The 21,388-nt window shown below is 43.2% G+C and overlaps 2 protein-coding genes across 9 annotated transcripts in view; both read left to right on the top strand.

Moving 5' to 3' along the window:
* Window positions 1-2,459: 2,459 nt before the first annotated feature.
* On the top strand, window positions 2,460-7,306 carry CD59 (CD59 molecule (CD59 blood group)). The gene is made up of 4 exons (XM_082057811.1): window positions 2,460-2,561; window positions 4,756-4,833; window positions 5,601-5,702; window positions 7,043-7,306. The coding sequence occupies exons 2-4, from the start codon at window positions 4,770-4,772 to the stop codon at window positions 7,234-7,236; spliced, it is 360 nt and encodes a 119-aa protein (XP_081913937.1). The 5' UTR covers window positions 2,460-2,561; window positions 4,756-4,769; the 3' UTR covers window positions 7,237-7,306.
* Window positions 7,307-12,479: 5,173 nt separating this feature from the next.
* The window catches only part of LOC309442622 (uncharacterized protein), a 41,297-nt gene continuing 32,388 nt past the window's right edge, over window positions 12,480-21,388 (top strand). For all 8 annotated transcript variants that reach the window (XM_082058652.1, XM_082058649.1, XM_082058647.1 and 5 more), the window contains exons 1-8: window positions 12,480-12,577; window positions 16,043-16,100; window positions 16,781-16,924; window positions 18,000-18,146; window positions 19,125-19,247; window positions 19,879-20,046; window positions 20,421-20,606; window positions 21,202-21,324. In XM_082058652.1, the coding sequence (XP_081914778.1) occupies window positions 16,056-16,100; window positions 16,781-16,924; window positions 18,000-18,146; window positions 19,125-19,247; window positions 19,879-20,046; window positions 20,421-20,606; window positions 21,202-21,324 (936 nt within the window). In that variant the 5' untranslated portion in view covers window positions 12,480-12,577; window positions 16,043-16,055. The remainder of the gene's footprint in view (window positions 12,578-16,042; window positions 16,101-16,780; window positions 16,925-17,999; window positions 18,147-19,124; window positions 19,248-19,878; window positions 20,047-20,420; window positions 20,607-21,201; window positions 21,325-21,388) is intronic.

Below are 21,388 nucleotides of genomic sequence, written 5' to 3'. Positions count from 1 at the left end.
AGGTAGAGAAACAAATATTGAGCGCGACCCCTACAAAACAGCTCGAGAAGCAGAAAAAGAAGCGTGTCCTCCCTTATAGAATCCTGAACAGCAGCGCAAATCGCTGGAGTGGTTTAAAAACGTTGCCATGTTGAGGATTCCTCGGTGTTAACTGAGGGGAAAATGGGATGTTTGTGGCGTGATGCTTTTTCTTCGCAGGAATTTCGTAATCTGTTAAAAGGATCAGTGAAGAAAAAAAGGATTTAGTGGCATTAGAGCTTCTTCCAGTGCTGTTTGTTGTGTGGTTTTAAGGACAGATAACTCATGGTTGGAGCTTGCGTGGTGTTCGCAGGATCTGTATGTTCTGTAGATAAGTGATAGCAGCCCAAGGTTGTAACTCAAGTCTTGGTGATTTTATTCTTCTCAGGGAGTGGTTCTCCCTTGGGTTGTTAAATTAATAATTATTACGTAGTGTAGTAAGTACATGGTGGTCGCGGGACTCCTGTGAGCCATGTGGGGAGGTGACCAGGCAATGACATGTCGCTGTTGCTGTCCCCAAAATTGGTGTATTTAACAGGAAGAAGGCTATTGCGTTGCTTCGGGCGGCTGTTTGAGCCCATGGCGCGGCGCCTGGAGCTGCCAGGTGCAGCGTTCCCGCGGGTGGTGTCACTCTGCATGGTGAGCAGACAAAATGGGGCTTCTGCCAGGGGTTCTCCTACCCCACCCAAAACTCTGCAGCTTGTGCCAAGTTGATATGAACAGCAAAGGGGCTGAGTCCACGGAGGAAAAGAAGGAATTGGTTATAACATCTGCATGTCCTTCCCTTTGGCCACCACCCTTAAGGTCCAGCCTGAAGCTCCATCAGCTCCTCCTGCTTCAGATCCCAACTCTTTGATGTCTATGCTGGGTTAGGGCTTCTACCAAAATAAACCTCATTAAACATCTATGAATTCAACATATGGTTAAAAACCTCGCACATCCAACCCAAATATGTAACTAATCTAGTCCTTTTTTTGTCCGGAGAAACGGCCCACGCTGCCGGTCTCTTCGTAGCTGCGCTGTAGGATTCCTGCAGCAGTTTTGTGGGCTTTTGCTGTTGAACAGAGGAGAAACCTTTGGCCACCGTTTCCTTACTGTGACTGCAGAGAGTAAAACAAGCGGTGTGCCAGCCAAGGGAAAAAAAGAATCAAAAGTTGCTGTGCAAGTTATTCCAGTGCTGCAATTTTTTTTCCTGTCATTGTTTAAAGTAATTTCTCATCATTGTTGCGAGGTAAGGTGAAAAATGCAGGCCAAGCTGGAAATACCATTGATCTGTGAGCGTGCAGATAAATGTATCCTCTGGGGGGTAATCCTCATGCAGATTTCAGGAAAGGAAAACAGGTGCATGTTCAGCTATGGCTGGAGTTTAAGTTTCCTGTTCTCAGCTCCTCATTGCAAAATTTTCTAAGCAAATTAATAAATTAATGACTTTTTTTTTTTATAGTGAGTGGATTCTCATGTAATAAGTTGCATGCAATAACACACAAGCATGTTACTCGTGCATCCCTCTGCTTTTATTTAGGGTTTAAACAGATAAAACCTTAAAGATATTTATAAGATCACGTGCTGAGCTGACTGATAACCAACTGCTGTAATACATCAACAATCTGATTTAATTTGTGAGCGATTTAGGGTTTACTTTATGATTAATGAATGAATTGGCAGTTGCGCTGTGGGAACCGAAACAAATCCAGGATACCTTTTAAGATAATGCTGCTAGTTCCAGGTATTTCATACTGACATCAAGTACCGTTGATGTAACTGCAAGTGGGGATGTGTGACAGGCTTGGCCACATTACACTTCAGGAAGAAAGTGTTTGAGGGTGATGAGCGTTTAATTGCAGCCCAGCTCATCCCATTTTCTTCTTCCATTGCCCTGCCCGCCCAAGAAACTGGGGACACTGGTCAGGGTGACTCTGGGGCCTATTGAAATCTGGGTTCTGTGTGTAGATGGGAAGCACGGTGGACACAAGGCGCAGTGAGGGTGGCAGAGCCTGGCCCAGGCTGCCCAGGGGGGTTGTGGAGTCTCCTTCTCTGCAGACATTGCAACCCGCCTGGACACCTTCCTGTGGAACCTCAGCTGGGTGTTCCTGCTCCATGGGGGGATTGCACTGGATGAGCTTTCCAGGGCCCTTCCAACCCCTGACATCCTGTGATTCATAGTCTGACGTCTCTCCGTCCTGCTGCCCCGCTGGGGTCAGGCACCAGGTCCTCAGTTTTGTATAAACAACCGTTCCTTCATTAGACATTCCTTACGTGGGTGAGCACTAGATTTAGGTTGCTGGTTGGACTCCATGATCTTGAGGGTCTTTTCCAACTAAAATGATTCGGTGACTCCATGACTGCACAACAGGGACGAGTGCCCGTCCCGCAGCCTCCCCGGGGTTGCCGGGCGGGTCCCCGCTGCCCTGCCCGGGACCGGCCGGAGCCAACGCGGCTGCTCCGCCTCCGGGGGGGCGGCCCAGCCGCTGGAGGCACCGCCGGCGCCGCAGCCCCCCCGCGGCAGACAGTGCGGGGCTGGTGGCAGCGGCTGCTCCGGGCAGGTGAGGGGTGGGGGCAGCGGAGGGACCCCGGTGCCCGTCGGGGCGCAGGGAGGTCCGGAGGGGAAGGAACGGGGGGCAGCCCCTCGACTCACCGGGAGCTGAGGAGAAACGGTGACCGGGGTCCCAGGGGGGGCGAGCCGCCAGAAGGGCAGATCCTCGGCTGGGATGGGCGGTCAGGGCTTTTCCGAGGAATTGGGAGCGAGGGGGAAAGGTTTGGGGTGAAATCTGTATTTATAGCGTGTTAACCGCGGCGTGGGGAGCGGATCGGTTTTCATACGTTCCCGGGCTGTCCCCGGGCCTGAGTCACGGCGGCTCCGCAGTGCGCTAAGCGGGGCGGGGGCTGCGCAGCCCGGGGGTGACCGCTCAGGGACGGGGGGAACCGGGACCCCCTGCGGGGAAACCCCCCGGAGCGAGGGCTGGAGCCGGGGGGGTTGCGGATACCGCTTGCAGCTCACTAAAGAAGCTTTTTGCAAGTGCCAGGGGCTGCCGGCTGCGGGATGCGAAGTGGCGCAACCCTTAGCGGCTGCTAAAAATGCCCCGGTCCCCACGGGAACGGGGCTCCTGGTCCCAATTTCCCTTCTCTTGCCTCTTTTTTATGTTGTGATGAAAAGTAGCAGCCTGGTTTTGTGCGTGTGCCCAGATGGGACTGCAGAGAAACCGTGTTGCACAACCAAGGCTATCAGCCCCTCTTGCTGTTGCAGCTTTCTTATTGTTGAGGTTGGTCCGACGGTTGAGTTAAAGCAGCAATTTAGAAAATCCAGTTTAGGAATTTTTCTGCTGTTTCTTTTAAGCCATACTGTGAATTTCTGCCCACATATATAAGCTAAAATTTTACTGTTGTCTCATCTCTTTGTCATTCAGGAGAACAGACAAAATGAATCATTTTCACGAAAATAGACTGGTTGAATTGGGATTTTTATTAATCTGCTTTATATTTATTCCAGTCGTGACTTGGTTTCGTTAAAAGGCAAAACTGTTTGGCTCTGCTGACACTGTTGTGTGACTGAGGGCTCCTGGAAGATGGAGAAATAACCAGGGAGGCTCTTGTTACTGCCCAGAAAGGCTCTGGTTTTAACCACAAGACCAACAGCCCCCCTGCAGATTCACGTCACTGTGGGATGAGCCTCTGGTCCTGAAAGGCTTCTCCAAAACAAGTTGTTTACCCCAGAAAATCATCTCCCCTTGCACATTAGGGTTTTGGTTTTCTTAGTTTTCCTGTTCAACAGTAGAATGTACAGGCAAGGAAAAAAAAATGTGTTTGGGAGTTTGTTTAATTAACTTATAGTTGAGAAAGATTTCAGTGTTTTTTTTACTATGAAACTGTCTTTTCAAGTCCATGGTCAGTCTTCTGGGAGGAAAACTCCTCCATACCAACATAAAGGTCTGCCAGGCCAGATAGACTCTTAGCTGCACATAGAAATAGCTTCAAGCAGCATTACCAGGCTCAAGAGCAACAATGTGACTGTTCACTGCAGCCTTATCGTGGGCGGAACTTGTTATCTGAATGCCTTTAATTCTTTGGGACTTCAAATCCATCTTGGGTTTTGAAGACAAACATGAAATCATGCTCTTCTAGCACTTACGGTGCTTCCATCCCTCTCCCCACCCTGGATCCGCTTGGTACCTGCTCTGAGCAGCCTCCTCTCTGAAATAGCAGAGATTTTTTTAATAGTAGGTATTACTGTTTGTAGTTCAGACTCTGTATCTAATAATTTTTGCTTTGGAGTTGCCTATGTTTAAAAAAATCCTGACTTTCCTCTCTCTTTTACTTGGGGGGTTATTGCATGTGTCTGTCCTTAGTGAGAGGGAGAAATCTGGGGACAAGAGGCAGAAGTGCAGATAAATCTCATGAGAGAGAAGAAAGGAGCACAGTCTGGCTCCAGGGTTACTGGGGAATTGCTGGGAATAAAAGGTATTTGAGACCTAAATAGGGAGACCTGTTGAATGAGAGAAGAAAGGAGCCTCATCCACAGCCCGTCGGGGCTCAGATCTCAGTTCTCAGAATAAACCCCCTGTTTTCAGAATAAAAATCCTCTCTAGGAACGAGCCAAGTTACTTTCATCTCTTCTTTCGGTGGTTTTCCTGACCAATGCCCTCAGTTCCATGCTGAAACAAAGCTCGAAACCTCAGTTCCTCACCATGTACTTTGCTGGTTTCATGTGGCTTCTAAAGAAACGTGTGTTTATGCCTCCAGAATAGGGAAGAAACATGTTCAAGATGAACTGTGTCCTGTTAAGCGCCTGCATCGTTCTGGGTGTGTTTTGTAGTTCTGGTGAGTATAAGGGAGGTATTTTCCTGATGGAGTGTTATGGGAGGGGCTGGGAAACAATGGGAAAGAAAGCCAGAGAAGGAAAAATAACGGAAAAGGCCTAGATTATTTAATATCCTTTTAAAGAAGAAAGAATTGGGTGCAAAATATGGTGCTGCTTTATATGGCAACAGACTGTTCTGGTTTGCTGCTGGAAGGTTGGATTCCTGGTGTGGAAACTGGGAACGGGGTGTAAGGCACAAGAGAGAAGTGAGGTGAAATAAAAACAGATATAGAATAGAATAAGAATAAGAATTAGAATAGAATAGAATAGAATAGAATAGAATAGAATAGAATAGAATAGAATAGAATAGAATAGAATGGAATGGAATGGAATAGAATGGGATAGGAATAGAATAGAATAGAATAGAATAGAATAGAATAGAATAGAATAGAATAGAATAGAATAGAATAGAATAGAATAGAATAGAATAGAATTCTGCTAAAAGTGTCTCTTCTTGTCTGTCCTTATGGAAAAGGCAATATTTGAGACTACACGAGAGAAGCAAACATTTAATAATCTATTATTCTGCAGGGACGTAAAAGTGTTTTTAAAAACGAAGTTAAGTATATGCTTCAAAACCTTCCTTTCAAAATTGCCAGTTTTAATTTGGACACTGACAAAAGCTTGTAAATTTTAGCTTGTTTCTTACAACCAGGCCTGTGTTTTGTGACAGTTACATGCAGATTGTACTTTATTATTCGGTAAAGATAAACCCCTGTTCTTTTAGGTTATACCCTAAGGTGTTACCACTGCGAGAACAGCCCTTCCTTGTGCAAGACCAATAGCACTTGCTTAGCAAATGAAGATACTTGCTTGCAGATGAAATTTGGTATGTATTCTCTCCTAGGGACCTAAAATAAACACGGTTCTATCAGTTCTCATTGCCTGTACACTTCTAATCTGGCCTTAGGATGCATTTCTTGGCCTCGCTCAAAAGAAGGTTGCCAGTATTTTTGAAGGTCATGCTTATATTAACTTGAGATATTTTGGCTTCCAAGTAGCTGATAATGATTTAGATAGATGATTTATACTTGTAGAAGCATATACACAGATATCTGCATATCCAGATTTAAAAAAACCAAAGCAAACCAAAAAGCCAACAAACCCCCCCAACTAAGGGAGCTGGAAACAAATAGGAGACAACAACTTCAAAATACAAAACATTTGCCTTCAACTTGTTACACTTTAAAACCATATAAAGCATACGTAACACACAAATGTGCAGATGAAGACTCGATCATTTATGAACTGACATTATTACAATAAATTATCTTTTCCTGAGGGTGAAGTCACCTGCATCTCAGGAAGATGGTCAAGGATATTCAGGGTATGGAGTTACTGTTCTGGTTGTTAAATAACACTTAAGTAACTTTTATTAATACTACAAGTGGCAAGAGTTTCACTGGAAAAATAAGAAGTACCAAGTCAACTGGAATAATCTTGGCTCTAGAAAGACTCTTGGGTTGGCTTTGGAACCAAGTTGGGATGGGGCTGCTCTGTTCCCCAGGACGGTCCCAGCTGAAGCTCCTGAGCTGGTGTTGGGGCAGAAAAGCTGCCAGGACATGGCTCTGGGCCGTTTGTATCCCAAGGAATCTTCTTTTTTGCCGTTTCCCTTGAGCCTAAACCTTCCTGAGCACAAAGCGTAGCTTTTCCAGCCTACGGCGGTTGTCCATCGTCAGCGTTGGGTCCTTGGGGTGTCAAGGGAAGATGGAAGACAAGGTGTTTGGTGGCCAAGGGGGATCAGTCACAACAGGGAGGGCTCTTCTTGCTCTTCACATTCTGTTTTCTGTGTGTTGCTTCTGGAAATGAGGCCAAATCCGGTGGGACGAACTGGGTGCTGACACACTGTCCATCTCCATCACGAGCTCCAGGGTAGTTATCGCTCCAGCTCCACCCTGTGTCTCCCAGTGGGGACTGAACTGGAAGCACTGGTCAGCTTGAGCTGGAAATCTTACCATACGGCTAAGAGCTCCAAGAAAGTGGTTTGGAGGCAGAACCATGGCTTCCTATTGCTGTTTGCACCACCAGATTCCCACTGAAGGCAAATTTAGAAACTTCTAAACACTTGAAATTAAAAAAGCAAGTGTGCGGCAGCCTAGGCAGTGAGTCTCCGTGCCAAAAATTGTATTACTTTCAGTATTCCCTTAATCTGTTTAATTTTTCTTGTAGGTAAATTGAGAACTTCCTCCTGCTGGAAGGCATCCCAGTGCAGTATGAATGAAATTGCTGAATTCTTCCAGCTGGATAACTTTGATTTCTTCTGCTGCCAACACGACTTGTGCAACGAGGGCGCGATTACTGGGCTTAACAAAGCCGCCTTCAGTATTGCCTCCGTAATGACCGTGTTGTGGGTGCTTGGGTAATAATCCTGATTTGTATGCCGTACTTTCGAGCTGAAATGATACAAAATCGTTAACTCCTTTCTGCATCGTACTTCTCGCATTTTGAGTTCCTAACCGTGGGCTGAAATATCACCTTTTAGTTTTACATTTTGTTTCCTGTTAAATCACTGTCTCCATTCACGGGGAGGAGATGTGTATTGTTACCAGTTACAAGGAATTTGGGTATTTTAGCCTGCTATATTCATGGGGAAAATAACTTTTACAAAGTAGCGTTATCTTGTGGAGAACCTGGGCAAACTTCAGTGGGTGATGTGAAAGGAAAGGAATACTATAGGTGTTATGCTGGAAAACTACAGATTTTTTTACCATCCCATAAACCGTACTTGGTTTTGGTTGGGATTTTTTGTTGCTTCTTGTCATACCCCAAGGGGTGGATTTGCCCTCAACACAAGAAGTGTTGGATCATAAGTATGAACTTGCTGCATTCTTCATTATGAGCGTGGAAGTATTTTCTTTCAAGCGCTGTAGACTCTTTGTTCCCATTGCTGTAAGAAATCTCTTTTCTTTTTACAAGCCAACGCTATAGAACATTGTAAGTACTGTTACTTTGAGAGAAAACATCTACATTTCTAAAACCAAAACAACGCTACATAAGTGAGGAACACTTTTCTCTCTTTTTATACGTCTGTGAGCATGCAGACAACACATATTAGCTTCTTTTGCAAGCTCTTTTATTTTCCCCCTTACACTTTATCCATGTCTAAGCATGGATAGTTTTAGTTTTAACTTAGTTTTAACTAAGCACGTGCTTTGCACAGAGTATTTGTTGGTATACTGAAAACTGTTTATAAAATGCTAAGGAGGTGCAATGGCACATCTAGTTTATTTTCCCACGTAGTTGGCTTTTGGGTTTTGTTAGGAATGGTGATACGTAAACGTCAACCTTCAAGCTTCCACCTAAGAGTATTAAGCAAAACCTTGCAGAACTTTCTCTTTTGACTTACGCAACTCTCTAAATACCAATACAAAATACATTTATATAGCATGAATAAAAACTGCTCGGTTTGTATGCCTAAGAGAGCTGGAGCCGAAATATTCTGTACCTTGCTCTGCCTCAGTGGTGGACACAGACCTTGGATACTTCTCCAGGGACCTTCTCAATCAGGTACAATGGCAAATTCTCCTTTTTCTCTTCTGGAGCTCTTGGCATGTCCCTGCAAGAGTCCCAGTCCATTGCCAATGGCACGTTCTCTTCCTGAGCACCCTCACTTGTGCTCTGTGGGGTGTCAGTGACATCAGTTCACCCAGTCGTAACGAGGGTGTTACTTGGAATCCATGATGTATTCTGCAATGTATCTTTTGGTTAAGCTTATCGTAGCTATGAAAGCATCCTGGGATCAATCCGATCGCTCAAAATATGGAAGTTGTGCTGTCTTTGATTAATAAAAATTGTCAAAAAAGAAAATGGGGAGAGTGTGGTTATTTATTGACGTGCTATTTACAGCTGGATAAACTTTAGTTGTTTCTGTGTCTTCCCATCCAGAGACTCTCAATAGGTGCAAGCTGGTGCCTCTCACCTCTCTGGAGATGGGTGCTACATGTAGTCAGTTGGTTTTGACAGGACAAGGGGCGACGGTTTTAAACTAAAAAGGGTGGATTCAATCTACATATAAGGAAGAAGTGGTTTACACTGAGGGTGGTGGGAGCCTGGCCCAGGTTGGCCAGAGAGGTGGTGGATGAACCATCCCTGGAGACATCCCAGGCCAGGCTGGACGGGGCTCTGAGCAACCTGAGCTGGTGAAGATGTCCCTGCTCATGGCAGGGAGGGCACTGGGGGGCTGGGAATGTCCCTCCAACCCAAACCATTCCATGCTTGGAAACAAGGAGAGCTGGTGATCATTCCTAGGTGAACTCACAACGATGTGGTGCTGGGGGGAAGCAGTAGAATATGTGGTTCCCCCAAGCCCTTCTAATTGAGAATCGTCTCATTGGAGATATGAATATCCCATGATTTGGGGGGAAAAAAAAGTTCTCTTTTTGTGACTGCTTTAACAACTGAAGCTCACCCTGTGCGGTGCTTACCATGACGGCTCTCAGTGCAATCCCATCTGCAGTTTTCCACTATCGCATGTTTTTATTCTACATATTGACTACATTTCTTTGTGGAAGCATTGCTTGCTGCTTCTCCCTCTTCTCCCCCTTGCTTAGTCCTTAGCTTTAGCTGACTTCTAACATCTGTTTCTGAAGGGAAAACTGTTACATCTGGTACTCCCCAAGCCGTAAATGATCTTACTAGAAACTGTTGGCTGGGAGCGTGTGGCCAAGTTGAATAGAAAGCGTTTTAGTTCGTGAAGCCAGACAACTGGAAAACAACATTTTCCTCCCTCTCTCACAAACTAATTATTCTTTGAGCCTTTTGATGTACATTCTCAGTCTGCACAGGTACTAGAAATGGAGCTTTGACGTTGCGCTAGGAAGAGGAAAACAGTCCTTGATTTCCCCACTCTCGTGTCCTTTCATCTTTTTATTTCCCATCTATTTAACAAAAACAGGAGCTTAAGAGAGGCGGTTCTGCACAGCGATTCTTTCCACTGATTCACCGTTTGTCAAGCTCTTGCTCATTGTAGATGAAGGGATATTAAAGCACTGACTCAATACACAGTTAGGGGAAGGTTTGTAGAAGAGAAGGTATCTTGTGTTAGACAAGCTGATAGATTCGCTTTGCTTAAATCGTTTTGGTTACAACATTACACATGTATTATATTGTCTCTTTTGACGGTTGGCACTTTTAAACCTGTTTGATGCTGCATGTAAAATATTCACTTTCTGGTTTATTTTTATAAGCGCAAAAATAAGCTCTATTTTGTCTGCCTGATAATAGTCTGAACAATAATTTTTAATATGTGTTTTTTGATAGCCTTGAACACTTGCTTGTCTAATCTATCATATTTCTCCTTCCTTTGCCTTCCAGAAGCAGCTTGAGCAATGAGTCCTTGTGGTTTGCGCTCTAGAAGGCCAGTTCTTTGGTAAAGATCAACAGGAGCTCTGGTTAATTCTTGTGGGGAGAATGCATGTAGCAAAGTATGAGAATTTGCAAAGGCAACTGACATGACAGCAAAGAACTTGTGAGAAGTGACTCTTTTGTCCCTTTCCTGGCACGGATGCTGCTGGAAAGCTGCAGTTTGCACACAGAAAAAGTGACTGTCTGCACTATTAAAGAAGGCAAAATACAGGGTGTTTCATAAAGATGGACCCAATTTGAAATCATACTGGGTCCATCTTTCTGAAACACCCTGTACAGAAGCTACAGCCATCAGACACAATATACAGCTTCATTTTGTACTTTTGAGTCTGTTCTACCCCATAGGAACCTGGAGGTGTTTTTTTTCCTTCTGCTTAGAAAAAGGACTTTCAATCCATCCCCCTCCCTGAAGGCAAGACCAATATAATTGTTGTTATGAAAATTCCCTTCCTTAACTATATAGCGACCAGTCTTTACAGTATGAAAGTGTTTTAACTTTTTTTTTGTTATATATGTTAGTTCACATTATACACTGGAATGTAATGAGGTAGCAGAATTTTGCCAGAGACTTTGGCGTAGTTCACGTGTAAGTGTAACAAACCAAAGGACAGCCCAGCTCTGGAAAGAAGGACTTTGCTTCTTGGAAGCTTAGAGCTGTGTGTGAAGGATAAAAGTCATCCCTGAAGAACCAAGATGATGCCAGCATCGTGTTGTACCTGAACATTTGAGGACTATATAAACCATGTATCACCTTTCTCCCCCATACAAATTCTCCATCGGGTTGGGAAAGTACCACAAGCTCACTCAGCCTTCCCTTGATCATTCTGTTTTCTTCCACTGAATAATTACCTCTATCTATTTTTTTTTTAATTGCCTTGGGGATACATATATATATATATACACACATATATACATATATATATATGTATTTTTCCTGGTTTTATTTGCTTGCTGAGATCACATTTTGCACAGTTTGCAGTCATAGAATCATAGAATGTCCTGAGCTGGAAGGGACCCACAAGGGTCATGGAGTCCAACTCCTGTCCCCCCATAGGACAACCCCAAAATCATCACATTTCTACATTCTGATCTGATTTACCTACCGAGAAGCTCAGGGAAGGTAACTACTTCATTTCAGGGCCTCCTGGCTCTATGTCCTGAGCAGCTAAGCCTTTCCAAGTTTGCTGTGTCTCCAGGGACTTAATTAACCTTAAAATAAAAGGGCAAGACAACAGCTGCTGGTAGTGCAGCAGATACCCTGTTTCCCCAAAAATGAGACAGGGTGTTATATTAACTTTTGCTCCAGAAGATGCATTAGGGCTTATTTTCAGGGAATGTCTTATTTTTCCGTGAACAACGATCTACATCTATTCTTGAACAAAAAGATCAATATTTATTCAAATATAGTCACGCCATCACATTCTGGAACATCATCATAACTCTCCAAACCCTGAAATACATAATGGATTTCTGGTGACTCTATTTCCTTTTCCCATGTACAACAATGTACAGGTGCCAGCCCTTATTGTTGGGGTCTTTTGAGTGTGATTCTTTTGGGAGTGTCTGCTTTTCTTGGTGAAGGGTCTGTCCTGCTGCGTTTTATTGCAAATTAATTTTACTTTTATATATCTATATATATCTATATATATATCGCTGACTGGACACTATTTAACTTGACTTTTTAAATGAACTGTAACTAGGGCTTATTTTTGGAGTAGGGCTTATATTTCGAGCATCCTCAGAAACCCTGAGAAATCACGTTAGGGCTTATTTTCAGGGTAGGGCTTATTTTCAGGTAGGGCTTATTTTCGGGTAGGGCTTATTTTTGGGAAAAAAGGCTATGCAGAGGTTTTTCCACATCGCTATTTTAAAATTTGGCGATGCAGCTCAGCCCTCTGATTATTTTGCAAGAAATCTTTGTTTCTTTACGTAAAGTCTTCCGAATACGAGAGACCACATCCAAATGCCACCTGTTACATGGGTAGGACATGATGTTTTGGCAGCATTAAATTTTTGTAGAGCTTCCACTGAGCTTTAAAACAGCTTTTGCTGGGAGAGGTCTCCCAGACATAATTTCCGTTACGTTCGAGGGGTAGGTGTCGTTACTACCGGAGGGGACACCTTGCGGGGCTGGGTGTGACCGGGAGAGAGCGGGCGGGACTCGAACCCTGGGACCCGAGGTGCAGGCGGACCGCGATCCTCCGTTCCGCCAGGGGGGGCCGCCGCCTCGCCGCTCCCGTCGGGGCGTGGCGGATGCTGCGGGGGCCGCGCTGAGGAGGCGGCGGCCGCGGTGACCGGAGCGCTGCGCAGGGCCCGGCCGCCCCCGCCGCCCCCGCGCAGGTGAGTGGGGCCGTGGGGGGGTTCGCCCCGCTGCGCTGCGCTCCCTGCTCTTCCCCGGCAGGTTCCGCTGGGGCTCGGGGGAGGGTGCGGTGTTTGTCCGGGCTCGGCGCCGCCTTCCCAGGGGGCGGCCGGAGCCCCTGGGGCCGCTGGCAGCGCAGGGCCCGGAGCAGGGGGGGGGGGCTCCCGGGTCTGCCCGCGGGGTTTAGGGGGTCTCCGCCTTGTATATTTCTCCAGTGGTGCGCTAAGATAGTACACCGCTTGTGCTTTATTTTTAAGAGTACTCAGTGTTACTAGGTGGAGGGAGGGGGCTCTGCCCCTCTGGTGAGACCCCCGTGCGGTGCTGGTCCGGCTCTGCGGTCCCGGCACGGACACACACGGAGCTGCTGGGAGGAACAGCCAAGGAACAGCTCTGCGCTGGGGACAGGCTGGGAGAGGTGGCGTGTTCAGCTGGACAAGCTCCGGGGAGACCTTAGTGCGTCCTTGCTGTACTTAAAAGGGACAGACTTCTTATCAGGACGTGTTACAACAGGACAAGGGGCGATGGTTTTAAACTAAGGGAGGGGAGATTCAGGCTGGACGTGAGGAAGGATTTGTTGGCCCTGAGGGTGGTGAGAGCCTGGCCCAGGTTGGCCAGAGAGGTGGTGGATGAACCATCCCTGGAGACATCCCAGGCCAGGCTGGACGGGGCTCTGAGCACCCTGAGCTGGTGAAGATGTCCCTGCTCATGGCAGGGGGGGCACTGGATGAGCTGGGAATGTCCTTTCCCACCCAAACCATTCCATGGTTAAGAAGTGGTGTTTATAATAGCCATAACTAATAGCTATATAAATGTACTGTTGCATTAACTTTACAGGGAGCTCATGGTTTGATTAACACAGCTTCAGTGTTTGCGCTTCTTTGCTGTGTGTCATATGTTAGTGCAGTTTTTATCCAAGAGCTTTGAAGTCAGAGATGGCGCAGACCATTTGAATACAAGTTTAGCTTGTTCAGCAGAAGCATAAACATCTTGTCAAGCCACCAAGCACAGATAAAAGGAAAAATTTGCAGATAGGCTAAGAAAATAACTATATTAAAGTGCTTTTCTTTCTGTGTGTGTGTTTAAAGCACGCACAAATTGTTCTAGGAAATGGATTTAAAATAATAAAAGGCCTGTCGGCTGTTGTGTGCTCTTGAGTGCCCCATGTGCTGCAGTATCTGACTCAGGGGACTAAGTCGGCTGGAAACCACCCAGTTGAATAATACATGGTGGGTTTTTTTAGCTGGATTTGGCTGCAGCTGGTGCTGGGGCAACAGAATGGACAAGTGTGAGGGCAAAGCTGCCAGTGGGACTTTTTACTGTTTTGGGTAACATCGTGTTGTGATAAGAGCCAAAGCCTTGGTTCTGCTTTGAGCATCAGAATAGACCTGTTTCATAAAATTAAATGGGCATCTGTTGTGTCTTGTGGAATTTGTGAAAGGTTGTTCGTCAGTGGAGAAGAGATTAAAAGAAATTAGTGCAGAGTGGATGGCAAAGAACGGCTGGCAGCACGGTGGAATGGAATAGAATCATAGAATAGAATCTTTTAGGTTGGAAAAGATCTCTAAGATCATGTGTCCCAGCAGAATATGCAAGATGTGGAGCAGCTGAGGTGCTGGCAGCGATGAAACGACGTGAAACCTTAGAAGTGAGGGCGAATGGTTTGAATTTACAAGGGAAGGACAAGTTCTCTGTCACGGTGAAAACTCAAGAGAGTAGCCACAGATAATGTGGCTTCTCTGCTGCTTGGTCCCTGATAGCACTGTGTCCGGGACACACGCCGCCAAAAGAAGGAAAATGGTGATAGAAAACTGACCTGCAATGTGTTGGGATGTACTGCAAGGGGAAGGGATTGAATGGGGTTGCTCCAGGTTGCAGCTTTAACTTTTCTCTGCCCCAGAAGACAAGCGAAAACCATCATTTGTTGATTTCACACGGGGTGAGGAAAGCCTGGTCAGTTCTGTTTTCCAGGGACTTGGGAAACTTGTCAATATTTACGTTCCACGATGTAAATAAAAACAGAGCAGAAAGTAACAAAGTATCAAGATAGGAATGCGGGGTTGTGAAGTGAACAGCAGCGATTGCGGCAGTCAGGGGTGGGAATGAGCGAGAATACTCATCAATTAAATACAAATGTGCCACCACATTGCATCTTGTGAGTCATTTTGCCCTCTGTGTACCTGGGTAACCCGTTTATGTATCTGGAAATGAGCTCTTTGCTGATGTGACGGCTCTGGGGGAGTTATGAAAAGAGACTTCTGTAATTCCCATGTCTCATGTGTTGATTTGCATGTTAGAAAAGATTCCTGGCAGAATCCAGTTTGGCCTTGTAGATAATATAGGACATAGATCACAGTCTGCGATTCCTGGTTTTAGCTTTGAAATGATAAATGGCTTTCAAATCAGCCTTCGCTATCATTCTGCATCCTTTTTCCAGATAAGCTGTGTGCTCGTGTTCATTATAAACTGCTTTCCGGATTCAATACTTTAAGATAAGCCGTGTGCTAATGTTTATTGTAAACTGTCTTCCAAATTCAGGCCTGATCTCTGTGCGTGTTTTGTAAATCTGTAATACAGATTAATTAGAAAGGATGGATTATTTTCCTCTGGATGTTGGTAGTTGAGAGTGAAAATGACTGAAGAGGTCCAGCTTCTCTTTTCACTTCATGCTGCTGTTGGGTGTATTGTCCAGAGGCCAAGCAAGATATATTAATATTAGTCTGCTCTTAAGATTATATCTCTAAGATGCATTTTGGAATTTACCGCATGGGCTATTTTATTGAATTTACCCTTTTTTTTTCTCAGCCATATTTATCACTATTATTCAGTGAAAGTTTCACCTTTTTAACTGCCTTCTACCTACTTGTTCTTTAGGATTTTTCATTTTAAAGCCTTTTTATGGCCAATCCTGGTTGCTGTTCTGGGGTTTCAGGTGCCCGCACATGCTGGTCGGTGACCTCAAGGGTTGCAACAGTTGTAGTTTTTAGATATGCAGCTTGGTGTTCTTTAATGTCTTTAATCCTTATTTACGATTTTATAGAAATATGCATTGATATAATTCACGTTATATTGCAGTGGCAGGCAGTGTTTGAGGTCAGGTTAAATATTAGCAATCTATATGTGGTTTGTCTCTTTACCTGTGGAAGAAGCAACTAGGTTGGATAATACTTTATGGCATTTACTCATTAACGGCTTCTTTGAATTATTTTTGATAGTGTTGACATTTTAGCAACTAGAAGCTTTTAGAAAAGGTGTATTATGCGTATTTTATACATAATTTCATTATTTCTCAACAACTACTAACGTGGTGGAGATCAGAGGTGCTGTCAGAATTGAACAAATTAGCTTCAAGAATTTTACAGTGAAATAGGTAGAGAGAAACGTGAGTTAATTACAGTTCCCTGAGAGTCACTGATACTTACTCTGCTATTTTATCTATTTTTTCATAGCCATCGTGAAACTATGTGGAAATGGGGTAGTGGAGATGGGTCTCCTTCCAAAACAGTTGTAAGTATTGAATTCCTATTAAATAACATTTTCCTAAGAATTTCTGACTTAGAGATCTTTAATTAATAATATACTAATTGTATGTATTTGGTTTTGTTTGGGTTTTTTTTTTTTTTTTTTTTTTTTTTTTGTAAATAAGTTGTTTAAATAGTTTTATCGTGACTCGGTTTTAGGACTCGGGAAGTCAGGTTGGGTTCTTGCTTCTTGTCTGCTTGGTATTTAATCTCCCATGGGTAACATAGCTGGTCTATTCCTATTTGCTATACTTATCTTGCTTTAAGAAAACATCTGTAGGAATTCCATAAGCTTTATCTCAAGTGTATTTGTTGCGTATAGTGTGTCCAATAGCAATATTTTGTTGCCACAAAGGTGCAATAACACTATCGCTGGTTGTTATGATGCAAATCCAGTAAAGGAGGAAATTCAGTTTTAGGTACTTAGTTTGGCTGTATTTCAAACTAATATTCCTAAACCAGTTTCTAAGATTTATTACTTCATATATCTATCAAACATGTTAAAAGCTGCTTGGTATAGGTGCATACAGTATATGTAAGTTCTAGTATTACACTCTATATTAATAAGATTTGCCAAATGTTTAAAACAACCCAAACAACCACCAACTGAGGACTTTTTCTTTGTCTGCACCATTTTGTTTGTTCTAATATACTTAATGTCTGCAGGCTGCAGGCTCCCAAAATGCAGGAAACATGTCGGTGGCAGATTTGACCGACCAGCTGACGAGGACTGAACAGCTGGTGACGCAGCTAAAGGAGCTTGTCAGGGAGAAGGATGCTGAGCTTCGAAATAAAGATCTGCAGTTAAAGGTACCGCGCCTGCATTCTTCTGCTTCAAAAAACCCCTTCAGGCCTCTTTATCATGAGCTGGTTTTGTAGCTACAGGGTTATGGTTGGTTGTAGCAGCTCTGGGAACACAGGGAGTGTTGGTCACTGTTACAGTTCCTGGACGTTACTGCTTTTTGCCAGCGTGTTTTCTGTTCCAAAATTGTAAGCGGGTTTGGGGATTACAGAGGGAACACGTGTTCCTTGCTTGAGCAGATGCACTTAATGACTGCAAGGGACAGATGACTTCCTGAGAGTGAGGGATACATGGTGATTTTAGCCTAAATATGGGGGAAAAAAACACCATCCAAATAATTCCTGGCCATGTAGTCAGATCCCAGCTCACCTCAGGCTGAATCCTGTAGATAATTGTTTATTTCTCCTTCCACTAGATAGGTCTTTTTGTTGTATAATGATCCTAGTGTGAATGCTACTATATGTTATCCTCTGCTTTTGTCTGGTGTTAGGAAGGACAGAGCTAGAAAGAATTTACATGTAACAGCCTCAAGACTTTTTGAGGATTTGCTGTTCTTCATTGTTTTCTAACAGTTGTAGGGTTGGGCTGTTCCTGCAAAAGACGCTTTTTCCACTTTTAAAAAGTAGCTTCTGTGGGCACTAACAGCCAAGTGTTAAAATGTTGGATTTTCTAGAACTCATTGCAAATTGTCTCTTTCAAGAAAATTAAATATGCTTTTATAGTATTATGAAGGTGTCTTTCTTTTTATATACATATATATATATATATATATATATATATAAAAAACCTCCTCTTCTTGTTAAAAAAGTCAAGCCCTCAATTTGTATTACCATAAAAAAATAGGGAAATATCTAACATTATGATGCTCTGGATTCTGTACAATAATAATAACAGTGTACAGAAAGTTTAGTGAAAGGAAGGTTGTTTCATATATACAGATCTGTTGCACGTGACATTATAATGTCCCTTCAGGGTAAAGACTTTTTTGGTAGTGGCTTTGGATTTCTCTTTTTTTAATGAAGAATTGAAGGCTGCAGTTGTTCGTGTAGCTAATTTAGTCCTTCGTGACTTTGATGTTTGTAGGAGGAGAAGGAATCTGCTGATGCCAAACTCTCCAAGCTGAAGCTGCAAAACAAAGCCAAAGTCGCATCATTAACCTCGCAATTGGAAGAACTTAAGAAACAGTTACCAGCATCAGGAGGTGGAGAGGCAAAAGCAGAGCAAAAAAAGGTGAGTGTCCTTCCATTTTAAAGCAGGCGTCATTTCTGGAAGGCTGGAGAGAACTTTGTGTGCTGGGCTCAAGTTGGAACCGAAGTTCAGGTTTAGAGCTGAGCTGGATTAGGATCAGGGTGGACTGTACAGGTGCTGTCAGTCTGTCTGTGTATTTCTATTTCATTCTGCTTTATTTTTAGATCGAAACTTATAAAATTGTACATTTCAAATTGTTTTAGTAAAAAAACAACCTTACTGTTCTTCTCAAAGTTTTAACACATGTGAATCAGGAAGGTGAGTTTTTGAGAAGAAATGAAAGCCAAACCTAACTTGTTACTTCAATATCCAACATAAAAATGGAAATATAAACATGTCCTTGGTAGCAAGATGTGAATTAAGTGGATGAATGTCTTATTTAAATAACCTGGGTTTCACTGTTAAGAAAGATTTTCAGATCTGTTTGTAGCAGCGCAGTTGTATAAGTAGCCTTGTGTTTCTTCAGAATAGATATTTTGACCTCGTACAGCTTCTAAAATAATTTTAGTGCAGTTGCACTTGATTTCTTTTGCAATGGCAAATAACTTCCATAACCCAGTGGTTATATCTACTGAAATTCCAATTAGAACCATTATGCTTAGGAACAGTTTAATTTACACTTTTTTCCCCCCAATAGTCCTTTTTTTCCTCTGAGTTATATGTTATATATACGGCCAACACATGCCAGATTGTACAGATTACAATTGCCAGAGGAAATGAATGCCCTTATTGTGCGTTCTAATTATCATTAATAATTAAAATACGGAGATTTTTACAAGCTTAATACAAATTCTGTGCCTAACTTATCTGGCTTCTACATGGAATATGTAATATAGAAGAGAACCAAGGTACAAACTGTGGGTAAAGTCCACTTTTTCTCACCAATATTACCTGAATAATGAGAGTTGCAGAAGTCCCGTGTTACCTATTTACAGAACGTAAAGCTCCTTGTTTTTGCAGGTGTCCAAAGATGGGGACCAGGAGAACGCTGCGGCAAATCGGGCTAAAATATTAGTGCTGAGGAGGAGAATTGAAGAACTAGAATCCCAGATCACACAGAAAAATGAAGAGTTACAAAGAAAGGTGGGATTTTATACGATAAGCGTGTAGCTTTTCACATTGGTGCTGTAGGATTGCGGTGAAATATTTTTATTGAAACATATTAATATATTTAATTATGTGTTATTAAAGTGATATTCTGAGAGTTTTCTATTGGGTAGATGGAGAAGTTTATACGGTACAACCTGCCTGAGCAAACACAGTGGGGATTCTGTCATTGTGTCCTGTGTAAGCAGTGAATCCTCAGCCGTGATTTTGTAGTCATTTGAAAATGAATGGAATAGGATACACGAATATGAACTTTGCGGGTTAATGCTATGTTTCAATCTTGTATTTTGAACAAAAATGCTGTTTTTCTTGTTGCAAAAATAAGGCATAACAGGAAGAAATGTAGGCAAGGGCTGATTTCACGTTATGGTTTGTAGGTGTTCTCTCCAGTGATGTGTTTTGAGATATGACTGTTGGCTCTGGGAAGTGACCGTAACGTCAGAGAGAAATGCTCAATAATTAGAGATTACACTCAAAATTGAACCAGATTCTAAATTTGATTATAATCTTTTCAGTACCCTAAAACAGGCAATAAGGAAATAATGCAAAGTGTTATTCTGTGCTGTGGGATTATGGATGACAAGCAATGTTGTGTTTCCATGTTCAGGGCGCTGAGCTGCAGGCCCAGCGCAGTCGCGGGGCTGAAATGGATTCCATGCTGGCAGAGAAAGAGAAGAAGCTGGCTGAGCGGGATGCGTATATCATCGATTTACAGATAGCCTGCGGGTCAGCTGGTGCTGCCAATGAACTACTCTTGCCTAATGAAGAATTGAAGGTATATTAACAGCTCAAATATAAAATCTCCATAGAGGTTTCAAGGTATCGGCAAATTCTGATGTGTTGTGCGGTGGATCCTTCTCTGAAGCACAAATCCTTTGCAGTCATTTATGTGAATAAAAACTCTTTACTGATTATTTTCATTTATCTTAGTAGACTTCTATTTATTTACTTTTTGGTCAGTACCATTAATATGTATTTGGATCAGCTTCAGAATCTGCTGACAGATTGCATTCAAATTAAAACCAAATCCAAATTTTGAGTTTTATGTTGCTTTAACTGAGGGAAGGGTTGGGATGTGGCTTCGTGGTGGTTGCTGGATCTTTTTTCTGAGTCCGTCCTTCTCATTGTCTTTTGGTTTGCATTCTAAAGAATCAGCTGGCTGTTAAAGAGTCCTCGCTCCAAAGCATGCAGATCCTAGTTCAGAACCTTACCAAAAAGGTTGGAGACAGTGAGGAAAAATGTAGCTTGTTCCAGGAACAGATTGAGAGCCTTAAAAATATTCAGAGCAAAGAAAGAGAGCATTTTCAAGGAAAAGAAGCTTCATATATGAAAAATGTAAGTAAACACGCGGTAAAAATATTGGCATTCTTTGGTGGAAGAAGTGGTATCCTGGCCGTAGCGTTTCTATGTCAATAGTTAAGAAACGCCTTTTTAATTTTGGATGATTCTTGAGTAAAGATCTATACGGTGATCAGATGAAATGAGAATAATGAAGCACTTGATGGTTTGTGCTGCTGATATAATTGAAGCTGAAAGCTTTGTGCAAGAAAGCAGTTGAAGAATGTGGCTGGTTTTTGGGCCCGGCGGAACCGGCGTGTGACAGAGTGAAATGAGTCGTGCAGAATTCTAGTTGAAGAACCTCCAGGTGTTTCTTTCTCATAGCACTACATCTCAAGGTGCAAAAATGCGCACGTGCGATGGCTGGTAGTGGTTTTGGGTTATTGTGGCCATTCTTGGCACAAGTGGCTGTTTGCCAGGTCACCTTCTCTCGTGCCGTGAGCTGCCCGGCACACCTTTACTGTTGGCACGCAGCAAAATTGAGACTTAAGGTAGAATACACCATCTCGCTGTACCTTTAATTAAAGAATTCAGTGTAATTTTACTCTGCGTTTGTGGGCTGGTTTCGTATTTACTTTTTATGTACTTTTAGGTATGCGTGCTTCAAGATATTATCCAGGAAAAGGAAAAGGAACTGGAAGCACAGAGACAAAAGCATGAGCAGGAGCTCTTTAAATTAGCTGCTAAATCTGATGCAAGTGCTGACCTAGAACAGGTACGTTGCTTTGGAAACTCAGTAGCTTGCTTTGATTTAGGTACACATGGGAATTTGGCATCAT

The sequence above is a fragment of the Streptopelia decaocto genome (genome assembly GCF_964273445.1).
Source record: "Streptopelia decaocto genome assembly, chromosome: 7".
Classification (NCBI taxonomy): Eukaryota; Metazoa; Chordata; class Aves; order Columbiformes; family Columbidae; genus Streptopelia; species Streptopelia decaocto.
The sequence above is the reverse complement of the archived record's forward strand: the minus strand, read 5'-3'. Positions and strand labels throughout refer to the sequence as shown.

Bases quoted from the DNA above. Each gene is read 5' to 3' on its own strand.
- CD59 (XM_082057811.1), top strand. From the start codon at position 4,770: ATGTTCAAGATGAACTGTGTCCTGTTAAGCGCCTGCATCGTTCTGGGT. The intron at 4,834-5,600 runs GTGAGTATAAGG...CTGTTCTTTTAG, and splicing joins GGGTGTGTTTTGTAGTTCTG to GTTATACCCTAAGGTGTTAC. The intron at 5,703-7,042 runs GTATGTATTCTC...TTTTTCTTGTAG, and splicing joins TTGCTTGCAGATGAAATTTG to GTAAATTGAGAACTTCCTCC.